Here is a 12,661-nt window from a genome sequence, read left to right on the forward strand (position 1 = left end):
CCTTAAATACAGACTCCTTTTTAACGTCTGATCTTTGTGAGATGCATTGAAACAGGGAATAAAATTATATGATGAATCCATAAAAAGCAAGTTCCAGCCTGTTTTTATTTTTCTGCTGGATATATATCATTACATTTTGTTCTAATTAGCTTCAAGCAAGCATGTCTGCTTAGATAAGAAGAAAATTAAAACCACACAACTGAGGAGAGCCAAGTCTTCACTCTGGTATACACTTGTAATAGATATTTATACATGCCTATGTGAAAATCCAAACTTGGGGCAATTCAGATGCCTGGCCTGCCTCTGTTGCTTTCTTATAACATTAGGCCATCAATATTGAACCTTCTTGCTGATCACAATTAAAAAAGAAGATGGGGATTAAGTTTATAGCCTAATCATCTTCTTAGTGGTTTACTACTCCATGTAAACAATGAGTAAATTTCCAGAACTCTGAAATAATAGTAGCCTGAGCATGTTTAATGTAGTCTAACTAACTCTTGCTAATTTATGTAACCAATTACTTCAGATACTTCAGATCCATTCTAAGACAGAATAAAAACAGGCTTCTTTTATACCCAGTAGGGTGACTTATACCCAATAGAGTGATTTGCACTTCCATAGTTATGTCACTGGAAAAGTACAAGGTGTTTTCTGTAGTTCACAGGAATAAATGGAAGAAGTGGCACAGTCATAGCTGCCAAGTTTTCCCTTTTCTCGCGAGGAAGCCTATTCAGCATAAGGGAAAATCCCTGTAAAAAAGGGATAACTTGGCAGCTATGGGCACAGTGCCTTCGTATTACGGGACTGCCTCTCCTGGTATGCCCCGCAGAGGACCTTAAGGTCCATGAATAACCATAGTTTAGAGGTCCCGGGCCCTAAGGAAGTCAGACTATCCTCCACCAGAGCCAGGGCCTTTTCAGTGATGGCTCCAACCTGGTGGAATGCTCTGTCCCATGAGACTAGGGCCCTACAGGATTTAACCTCCTTCTGCCGGGCCTGTAAGACAGAGCTGTTCCGCCTGGCCTTTAACTTGAACTCAGCCTGATCTTTTATTTCCCTTCCCTTCTCTTCCCCCTCCCCCCCTTTTTATGAAGATTACCCGCTCTGGGACCCCACAGCTAATTCTCCCCTGGCCTCCTCGCTGGCCCAAGTAGGTCTAATTTAGCCAGCTAGCCCTGGTGACTAATGTTTATTGGATGGATTTTCCCCAAATTGATTTTTGAACTTTGAATTTTATTGTTACTCATGTTTTTATACTGTATTTTATGCTGCTTTTATGTTGTATTACAATTAAGTGTTTTTAAATTTGTTGCTAGCTGCCCTGAGCCTGGCTTTCTGAACTGGGAAGGGCGGGGTATAAATAAAAAATTATTATTATAGAACAGTGTTTCTCAACCTTTTTTGGGCCAAGGCACACTTGTTCCATGAAAAATATCACGAGGCACACCACCATTAAAAAAGTTAAAAAATTTAACTCTGTGCCGCCCTATATTGACTATATAATTATGACTGTAAGAAACACTTGCCAATTGCTGTGTTGGTTGCAATCTCCTGTAATAAGGCTTCACAAGCCGCTGATTTCTCTGCCAGCACAATCCTTTGCTCAGCAAGTTTCAGGTTGAGCTCATCCAGCCAGCTTCTTTAAGTTTGTCTAAAACCACCCTCCCGTGGTGGTGGCTGTTGAGAGCTGCGCTCGCTCCGCGTCGTGACCCGGCCGGCTTCCTTTCCGGTGGGTCAGTGTTGCTTATTGGCAGCCGCCAGGCACGTGACAATGCAAATCGCCCTTCTCGTCGCCGCACGTCGCGGCACACCAGCCAGCGTCTCGCGGCACACTAGTGTGCCGCGGAACAGCGGTTGAGAAACGCTGTTATAGAAAACATGTGGTTCACTGCCCACTTCACTTGCAATCCTCTGTACAGCCCGTAGGATAAGAAGCCTAAATGCATACAGGGTCACAGCCTTATTGTTTACTTATATACATATGAGCCACATTTCTTTGTAGGCATTTCCCCATACCACCTAGTCCTCCTCATTTCAAAAATATACTCCAAAATTGAAGGAAAAAAATGTATCAGTGGCAGGAAGATTACATCACATTCACACCATACATTTAAAGCACATGGCTTCCCTCAAATAATCCTGGAAAGTGTAGCTCTATGAGGGGTAAACTACAATTCCCAGTATTCCTTGGCAGAAGCCATGTGCATTAAATGTGCAGTGTGCCCTATCCGTGTCTTCATTTCTTATCAGTGATCAGTGCTGCTATAATGCTAAAAATATTTTGGAGGCTTTGTGGTATATGCGAAATATAAAGGATAACAAATAATTTCTACACATCTTAGGAAGTTGATAATGGAAACTACAGAAAGCCTTACTCATCTGTCTTTGAAATAAAACATTATCCACACAGAGCACTGCCTTGCATAGGTGCAGAGTAACAGCCTCATTTGCAGCATTACTTCTTAAGCAATTAGAGTGGGGAGGGAAGAAAAATACCAGCATTTTGTACTCAGTTCATTAGGGGTCCACCAAATTTTCACCCACAAAAATGGGTTAGATTGCATTAGATGTCTACTCACAACTTCTCTCGCTGATCTGCAGCTTTAACACCACTTTTTATTTCAAAAAACAAGCGGGGGGCATTGTTCCTGAGGAGATCCCAGCCAGTCAGGGATCATATTGGCAACATGGCTCTGTGACATCATTCCTTGCCTACCAGGTTTGGCTTTTGAAGAAAGCCAGGTTGGAGCGAGGGAAATGTTTTCCTCTCAAGCAAATTTTCCTAGGACAACGGTTTGCAAGCAAATTAGAGCATACATTCTCACAGTTGAAGACTACATGTGTGTGTGTGTGCGCGCGCACACACACACACACAGAGAGAGAGCGCACACATAGTTTGATTTGATGCTTAGAGTGAAAAAGAACAAGGTGAAAAAGCTTTTAATTTAGTACATTAACACATTGCTTTAACACTTAAGATTTAAGGACACAATCCTATGCATTGTTATTGCATACAGTTATGCATCTCTTCCACTGAGAAAAAAATGTGTCCAAAATTCAGTACCTTAGATTTAAACTTTGAAAAATTATGAATAGTGTGCAGTTCTATGTTCAGTTAGTTTAGCAGGTTAAAGCCTTGACTCTTTACTATCCACCCCTCTTACTGACAGATATGATGTAGTTGTGTATCCTAACTTCTTTCTGTAAGACTAAAGCCACCGTGAAGGATTGGATTGTCTCCCTGCTGCTCATTTTAATAGACCTCTTCCTGTTTTGGCAAAAATAAGTAGTTATGCTTCTTTCTGGTTTTTCATATTCTAAAACTAACCAAGTGGAAGAGGTTAAAGGATATGCTTGCTCTTTGTGCATAAAAAAAAGTAGCCTGCAGTTGTTGCCTAGAAGGCAGCTGGCTGCAAAAGAAGCAGGATGTTTCAGGAACAAATTTATCCTTCTGTAAACATCTGGAAAACGAATCATGTCAATAAAACGGAAAGATCCATTGGGAGGGTTTTGCGCCTTGATTAAGAGTTGATGTAATGTAGTGATGAAGTGTTCATATATTCACTTGCCACGGAGTAAGCCCCATTGAGTGTTACTTCAGAGCAAACAGATTTAGGAATATGCTGTAAGAGTATGAGCCATAAAGGAAGGAGCTGCTGGTTCAAAATACTGTTTCCTAGCTTAACTCATAAGCTGGTTGTAGATGAGCCACTCTTCTGTCAGCCTCAGTAACACCACGACCCTCATGCCATCTAGGGATGGGCACAACTGTCCATATGTTTTTCTCACTTTGTCATTTTTCCAAACTTTGTCAGTTCTCCGCACTTCCACATCAGTTAGCAGTTTCTTTAAAAGTCCTCATGAAAATGCATCAGTATTTTAATGCAAATTTCTCCAAATAATTTTTTTCTAATAAATGCATTTTAATGCAAACTTTACCCTAGTACACATTAATTGGCTGGAGATCTGTGCTACAGAATTTGGAATGTGTTTTGGCTTGTCTATTGTTTCAGAAAGTCCAAATTAGTTAAGTTCCCCCTTAGCTGCAAACTGAATCACATTTCTGCTAGGATTGACTCAGGGGGCTTGAGACCCAGGTCTTTTATGTCAGGCCACAAATCTCCTGATCTCTCACCACCACCAAAAAAGCTTTGTTTACAGGACAGCTGGGAATGCTGTAAAGCGGGGTTACTATGACCTAAGGCCCATGGGCCGGAAGCGTTTGACCAGCCCACGAGCTGCCCCCGAATTGAGCTGCCTGCTTGCGCGCTGCACTAAACCAGCACGGTGCGGGGACTCGCTTCCGCAGCGCCGGAAATCGCTGGCTTGTGCACGATCCGGCCCACGGAGGGATCTCCATGGGACCGATCCGGCCTAGGCAAGATAAACCTTGCCAACCCCTGCTGTAAAGGGTAGTGCTGGTGACACCACAGACATCATTGTAAGTTGCTCAAAGACACTATATACACTTATGGAAATTTGTGTCATGAGCCTCTGCTACAAGTCCTTTAATTACCTAGTAATGCCCCTTCTCTCATCTCTGCAGAGTGTGCCTCTTATACATTTTGCGGTAAATATAAGGACCTTTCCACATTGCTTATCAGCATGCCTCCAGGTATAAATCAGTACAGTATAGTCTTGCTAGAAGGAGATGTAGATAACTCCCGCAGGCATGCTGTGCTTCTTGAAATTCATGATTTCAGTGGAGCAGAAGCCCATATTAGACCCCACAAAATTGTCTTTGATTAGCTGTCTCACATGGTAAACAGAGTTGTCTGAGCCAACATCATGCTGTATGAGTTCACTGGTCCTTTTATACTTGCATAGAAGCTGTTCAATCAGCTGTTGTTCAGCTAGAGTTTAGCAACCCATTAGATAACATAACTATGTAACCACTGGGACAGACGGGGTTTTCTGGGCCCAGTGAACCATAAGTGGATCGGGACCTTTGCTGAACATACAGAGGACACAAATTTCTTTTCAGTTTCTCATTTTTCCAATATTAAATTCAGTTCTCCACATTTCTGCAATTTGTGAAGTTCTTTAAATAAAGAAATCCTTATGAAAATTCATCAGCATCATAGTGTGAATCTCCTCCAATAAGCCTATTTTCTTATACATTCTGACGAATGTACATATTTTTTGCCAGCAATTTTCCCCAATATAATACTATTTTCACTAATGTATTCATTTCACGCACACTTTCCCTTAATGCGTGATTTTGTAAACATTGCATGGTTAGAGAACACTAAAAATGTGGATTTTGAACGATTGCTCTGTTTCAGTTCTCATACTCTTTCAGAAAGTGCAGATTTGCCCTTAAATGCAGACCGAATTGAATTTCTCCTCCGTCTCTAATGCAAACCCTAAATCAGGCAAAGAGCTCAAGTGTGACTAAAAAGGACAACAGTAAACATCTGGGCAACTTGGTTATATATTTTAAATAAAAATATAAGAAATGCAAGGTGGGAGCAGGCAGCCTGGCTCATTTCACAGAAGGGCACCTGCACATTTTGTTTTATATCTTTACTTCCAGGAAGCCTAGTGTTTTACCTTTTTTATATATGAAGGAAAGCTTAGAGTGGGTCTAGTGCCTGTGGGTCTAGTGCATCTGTGCCTTCTGTTCCCACCTCTCAGTGGCACTGCATGAAACAATAATGTGATGGGCTTTTTACTAGAGGAAACATGTTGGGGCAATTTGGAGCAGAGAAACTGCAGCAACTGCTTAACCCATGTCCCACCTGCTGGTTTTGTTTTTTGTTCCAAATGCCCCACTCATCTCCTGAAACTACTTTTCCCCACACATAGTTTCAATGTTTTTTTTAAAAAAAGGGAAATGTTAAGAAAAGTAGCCACTGAGTTTTTGTTTCCTGTGTATGTGTGTAATGTGTAGTTACGCACACAGTCAGATACGCTGGCCATGGCTGAAGGGATATGGCATGTTTTCTCAATGGCCCAGTGTTTTCAAACATTATGAAATCATCTCAGAACTGCTGTTTTAAGCCTTTGAGAATTTACTTAACTCAGCTGGATTTTGGAACACCCCTTAATTTTACATTTATAAAACAAGCAGTTAATTTGCAGCTAACTCAGAGAGATGCATTTTCTCATCTGTTAAATTTATTTAAAGCATTTCTCTTTTCTTCAGATAATTTAAACATGTGGGGTCTTAGGGGTGGGGGGGCAGGTAATTGAATCTCCCCTCCAGGCTTTAGAATACAGTATTAAAGAAATCTTCTTACAAGTTTGCGTTAGGTGGTATCAATTTTCCCCATGCAATTTTTGCTGGCAGAAATGTTTTCCCCAACTTACTTTTGTGTTTTGGGATTTAAAAACGTTAAACGATGGTAACTGAATTAAATAGAATGTTAGCTTTGCTTTTAGGAAGGATGTCACATGCCTTCAATTTTTCAACTAGTTTTAAAGGCACCCTTCCCCCTCTTAATTGCAAAGAATATTGCTGAATTAGTATTCTGAGCCACATGAAAACGCAATGTGTATGCTTCTCAAAGTAGGCACTATTTGAGGCTATTTCTAAATGCATTCAGATGTTTGTCATCAGCAGCAGCGAAATGCATGCTTCCTTTTTATTTTCCTCCTCAAAAAATGGCACTTGCTATTTTGTGGCTTCAGATGATCTGTTAGGAACATATTACATTTTGAAGTTCTGGGGTTCATTTTTGCTCTGCATTGAAGTTAAGTTCGTTCCATGGCCTGGCTTACCATTTTCAAAACTGAAGGGAATAAAGTAACATTTGATTGTTAGTTTCACATGCAGGGAGCATCTTGGGCTGGAGCGCCAACAAGTCCCTTACAAATGCTCTTCTGTTCAACATAAATTACCCATTTGGTCACATGCTGGAGAGGGATCCCACAAATATTTGAATTGTGGTATTTGTACAGAAGATCTGGATTTATTATAAGATGCTACTGTGTTTAGTGTGCCGATTAAATTTTTTTTTCTATTTATAAAAGTTGGTGCAGTTACTTTAAATTGTTAGCCTTGGGCAAATAACCAAAAAAAGTACCCGGCAAGTGTTATTGAAATAAAAACCCAGGAGAAGATTGTGTGAATTTGGTTTGGACAGATCTCATAATAGGAGGTTCAGTGTTTCCATCAAGTTCAGAAGGATTTTTGTAGTGTGCTAATAGTTAGTCTTTGCTGCTAGTACTGAATTTGTCAGCTTCATTGATGTAATACCAGTCATGCCTTCCTGCATCTATCATCTATTGTTCATGTGTATAGAAACTGAATTACACATGGATTTATTATGCGTGTGACCTGCTACACCCTAAATTTACCATCCATGTCAATGGAGATTAAATAAAGTCTAGTCTAGATTCCCAACAATTCCTACATAACCGGCATTGGAATGTGATCCACTTCAGCATGATTTCTCCAATGCTACTGTTTATGTTATGGTCTCATAGATACTAGCCAGCAATCTAGGGAAGTTACGAGCTGTGGAACAAAACACAATCACTTGACTGGTGTTGCTTAAAATGTTTCTGACAGCCAAGATTCTACAGATTTCCAAGAGATGAAGTGTGGGGTCTTGTCATTGATGGCACATTGCGCTTCAGAGAGACTTGGCGTGCTTCCAAAACACAGTGTAATCACAGAATCATAGAATGCATGTCACAGAATCATAAAATTGTAAACTTGGAAGGGATCCAGAGGGTTATCTAGTCCAACCTCCTGCAGTGTACAAATCTCAGCTAAAGCATCCATGACAGATGGCCATCCAAGCTCTGCTTAAAAATCTCCAAGGGATAAGAGTCCACAACATCCCTAGGAAGTCCATTCCACTGTCAAACAGCTCTTAGTATCAAAGTTCTTCTGGATGTTTAGTAGGAATCTCTGTTCTTGTAACTCAAATTCATTGGTTCAGGCCCTGGCCTCCAGAGCAGGAGAAAACAAGCTTGTCCATCTTCCATGTGACAGCCTTTTAATATTTGAATATGGCTATCATATCTCCTCTCCTCTTTTCCAGGCTAACAGTACCCAGTTCCCTCAACCATTCCTTATGAGGCTTGGTCTCCAGATCTTTGGTCACCCTCCTCTGCACACATTCTAACTTGTCAGTACCCAGGTCTGGTCTGAAATGCTTGCCATGGCAAGTGGAATGATCAAATTAGAGGACCCCTTCTAATAGCCGTTGGGAGGCAGCAAAAGTTGTCATGCCACTGCATGTGATATAAATTGATTCTATAGCTTGTACAATTAATGGATGACTGGAGTGACAGATTGCTGCCTCTATATCAGGGGTAGGCAACCTAAGGCCCATGGGCCAGATGCAGCCCAATCACCTTCTCAATCAGGCCCGCAGATGGTCTGGGAATCAGGGTGTTTTTCTGAGAATGTGTGCTTTTATTTAAAATGCATTTCTGGGTTATTTGTGGGGCATAGGAATTCGTTCGCCCCCCCCCCCAAAAAATATAGTCCGCCCCACCACATGGTCTGAGGGTCAGTGGACCGGCCCACAGCTGAAAAGGGTTGCTGACCCCTGCTCTACACTGTCCTCCATGCATTCATAGTACTGTTTGCACAGGGTTCTGAATGCACAATGAGGTAAAAAGAGGAATAGCATAGGAGGAGCAAAGGAGGATTGGAAGGAGCTACTGCTCTCTTACTCCCACAACATACAAAAGTATCAGGTCCTTCACACAGACCTTGTGTCATAATGAAGAATCCAAAAGGCATACTTTGTGAGAGTAGGAAAAAAATGTTTGTCACTTATAAATAACTAGCTGTACCCGGCCACACATTGCTGTGGCTCAGCACTCCTCCGTGGAGTGGAAGCGGTGTGGTGTTCTCGGGGCGTTGGCTTTGTTGGCGGCACAGCCTCTGGGCCTGCTTCGGCCTGGCTCTCAGGGTGTCGGCTCTGTCGGCGGAGGGGCCTCCTGGGGTGGGGGGGTCAGAGGCAGGGCCTGCGGGTCCCGGCCTAGCTCTCGGCGGCGTCACAGGCTCCGGGGCCACCTGGTTCTTGGGGCGTCGGCTCCGTTTCCGGGGCCAGCCTCTCTCTTGGGGCGTCGGCTCTGTTGGCGACAGGGCCTGCAGGGCCTGGCCTGGCTCTTGGCGATGTGCAGTTCTGGAGAGGTGTCGATGGGTAGGTAAGAGGAGGAGGAGGAGGGGGTGGGATTATGGCACCATTGCTACACAGAAGGATATGGCATCTGTTCCTTTGACGTCCACTGGAGCGTGCTTTTTTTTTTTTTACAAAATCACGTTTTTACCTATATCTGGACAATCTAAGGTTATGGAAACACTCGCGTATTTGAATGGACCATTGTGTCCAAATTTCAATGGAATCGGTCAAGCAGTTTCAGAGAAAAGTGGAGACCCACAAACATGCACATTTTATATTTTTATATACTGTATATAGATAGTGAATGCAAAAGAAAAATCAAATAAGAATTAATGAAGTATTTGTTTGCTCAAGAACAGACCTCCCCAAAGTTTTCCAGTAAAATATACAGCTATCTTTCTCCTCTGGCACTAATAACTTCAATACAGTATACATCTTTTAAAGTTCTGTTCTATTAAATGGGGATGGGGTATCAGTAGGAATGAAGAAGCCTATTAAATACTGTGAAATGAGGAAAGGGAAAAATGATTTTCTTGACCAAACAGTGTTCTACTGTATAGTCCATTTCCTCCTTGTGGTAAACCAGAGTAAAATGTACTGCATTCTTGGAAAATATTGAATGAGCTCACCGGTGTAGAGCCATGGCTCCTACAACATACTTGAGGAATGAATCCATTTTTCATGAAACTTCATTGGAACTCTTCCAATCAGCTGAGTAAAAAATATATGGAGGCCCATCTTGGAACTCCCTGATAGTCTTAAAAATCATTTTTATAATTATAATTTTTATTCAATTTTTAAAATCTAGCAGTTTAACAATGCAGAACACTTATAAACTCTCAATGTTTAGAATATAAAAACAAATAAGAAACATTTCTAATGTGAGACCTCATAGTATTATATCTATGAAGAATCAAGTGTCAACAAAAGGAAGACAAAAAAGAAAGAAAATAAAGACATAAAAATCTATAAATAGAAAATAATACAATATTTCTCAAGTACATTCATCAGCATTATTTGAGTGGCAGTCATCTAGTGATAAATATTTGAGATTCCAGCAAGTCTGGTGCAAGGATGATTATTAATGAACTAAATGCTTCCTTTATTGGATAATGAAGAGCAGTATGTGTTTGTGTAAATGTGAGTGTGAGCAGGGAAAGGATTTGAAATCAAAAGCCTTTTTTCTATTGGGCAATCACTCTAGCCATATAGACCTATATGCTGTGCGCTGGGGGGGCGGGGTTATTATTATCTGGAAAACTTGCATACATAATAAAGTTAAGCCAAATCTTTGTAAAGTTGTCCATTTGTTTTTGTTCCCTCAACAACTGTAGTTTATTGGTTAGTTTTTTCAGTAGGCTGTTGTTCCATACACTTTTCATCAAAATTGTTATTGCCATCCTTTTAATTCGTTTTTATCTCTATGATGCATATGCCTTTTCCCAAATATGTGCTTTTCTTTCAATTAAATTTTTAAATTAAAGAAAATGCAATGATTGCAACGTGTCTGAAATGGACCTGTGCTCAACTGAAACCATGAATTTCCATTAGCCTTCTTTAGGCGTAGAAGGGAAATGGGAACATACAACATTAGAAAGGAAATAGGAATGTATAAATGGCAGACAGTAGGAAGACTATGGATTAACCAGGCAAGGTGTAAATACCAGACGCCTTGCCACATTGATCTTGTATGACAATAAAGCAACCCTCTAGCACTTTAGGCTCCATCGTCTCCATATCCTGCAAGATACAGTACAGTTATGTCCTGATAATTGAAGTCCTATAAATTCCCATGTTACGTTCAGTGAAATGAATGGTTAAATTCCTACTCAAGCAAAACACTGATGACAAACCAAACTGAAAAGAAGTGCAAAATAAATAGTCAAGAAACCCAGGTTCACCGCCACCCCGCATCCCAAAGTGCAAGGGTTCCTTATTAGCCTGAACTCAATGCAAGAGGAGGAAATGAGCAGGGCATATTTTCTCACTTAATAAAAAGGCTCTGGTTAACAGAGAACTTTGGCTTCTAAAATGACACTGATTTCTAATGTTTGGATGAAGGAATAGGCATGTAGAAAACAAAAGCAGTAAAAGTTGTAAAGCTCACATGGATTAAATATTGGCTTTTGCATTGAATATGTTTCTCTCCTTTCTTTTCTCCAGAGGTGTGGAGAAATCTCATTCGATAGCCCGGAGCAGAGTGCCAAATGTGTTCGCATGCTAGGTAAGTGGAGTCCATTCTCTTTAATCTGGAGTTTGGTATGTGGAGAAATATGCACTCTTTTAATGAGGTGTTTCTTTTCAAAGAGTGTCTGCATTTTAATGAGGTTGGTTGGTAGCCATAATTCTTCTGGATGTATAGTTGGCTTTGGTGCAACTGGTATGAATAGTGAATGCATATGAGCACTAATTGATTATAATGAGCCCTCAGTTCACTTGTAGAAAGTTGTTGACAGAGTGATTTCTGACTGTTGGCTACAAAATCTAAATGCAGATTGTGACAAGACACTGCATAGCTGGAACTGCATCTACTTATTCATTTTTGCATCAACTTGCTTTTTTATGATTTTAACTTAGGCAGCATAAAGAGTACAGGTTCTTACTTTTATCAGTTTTTAATTCTGTTTAAAAACAAACTGTTTCGCATCCAAAGCAGCTTCACTGTGACGGTCTGATGTGTGCTGATTTTAAGTGAGAAGTCAATTAGGACTCTTGTTAATTTGATATGAGAGACAGTGTGGGCTTGTGCCTAGTAGAACTGGTAGGGTGGGAGGCCAACAGAACGACAATCAGAGCCAGCTAATTCTAGTTTTGGCCCTGCTGAGTTCTACAAGGGGCAAAACGGAAAATAAAGAGAAGGAAGTTGACAGCCAGTGAACCGGTTCTAGGTAAGAGGGCAGGCAAGTGGGAAACCTGGCTGAGGGCAGAAAGAGGTTTGTACCTCATTCACCCTAATGGACCAGCTTGCACTGGCAAGGAGGAAAGACCACGTGTGAAAACTTCAGTATTTAATTGTTTTATCCATGTTTTCAGACTTTCCAAATAGTCCAGAAATCTATATTACAGTATATGCAATGTCAGAGAGGTGGCAGTGTGACAGAACAATCCTAGCCCTTGATTCATGCTGCTGGCAGAGGTTATGATTCAGCAGAGGTCCCCCCACCCTACACTAACTGTATGGGCAGCGGGAGGGAGGGAGGGCACCACCACCACAGTGATAGAAGTCCCTACAGCACCTCTTAAGATATGGGCTGTTGCCAAGGTGGTAATGAATTTCACCAGCAATAGCCAGCAAGGCAAGGCCCTGAAATGAAGTATTTGGGGGATAGAGTAAGGTTGGCAATGGATCGGCTGAATCTGAACCAATCCGACCCACACCCTGCAATCATAATCTGAAGCCCTTCTCTGTGTCCCTCCTCCACGAGAAAAGAAGGAACGACTCCCCACTTGTGGAATGCTCTCCCTAGGGAGGCTTTCCTGGCACCTTCCTCACATATCTTTAGGCTCCAGGCAAAAACATTTGTCTTCTCCCAGACCTCTGGCTAATTTAACAATCTGTGGCCTTTTAAACT

At 41.3% G+C, this 12,661-nt stretch overlaps 1 protein-coding gene across 3 annotated transcripts in view; it reads left to right on the forward strand.

Annotated features, from left to right (window-relative positions):
- The window catches only part of PDE7B (phosphodiesterase 7B), a 221,687-nt gene that overhangs the window by 115,397 nt on the left and 93,629 nt on the right, over positions 1–12,661 (forward strand). For all 3 annotated transcript variants that reach the window (XM_035108920.2, XM_060272704.1, XM_035108921.2), the window contains one exon: positions 11,253–11,313. In XM_035108920.2, coding sequence (XP_034964811.1) covers positions 11,253–11,313 — 61 coding nt within the window. The remainder of the gene's footprint in view (positions 1–11,252; positions 11,314–12,661) is intronic.

Source organism: Zootoca vivipara, chromosome 3 (genome assembly GCF_963506605.1).
Source record: "Zootoca vivipara chromosome 3, rZooViv1.1, whole genome shotgun sequence".
In the NCBI taxonomy this organism is placed as follows: domain Eukaryota; kingdom Metazoa; phylum Chordata; class Lepidosauria; order Squamata; family Lacertidae; genus Zootoca; species Zootoca vivipara.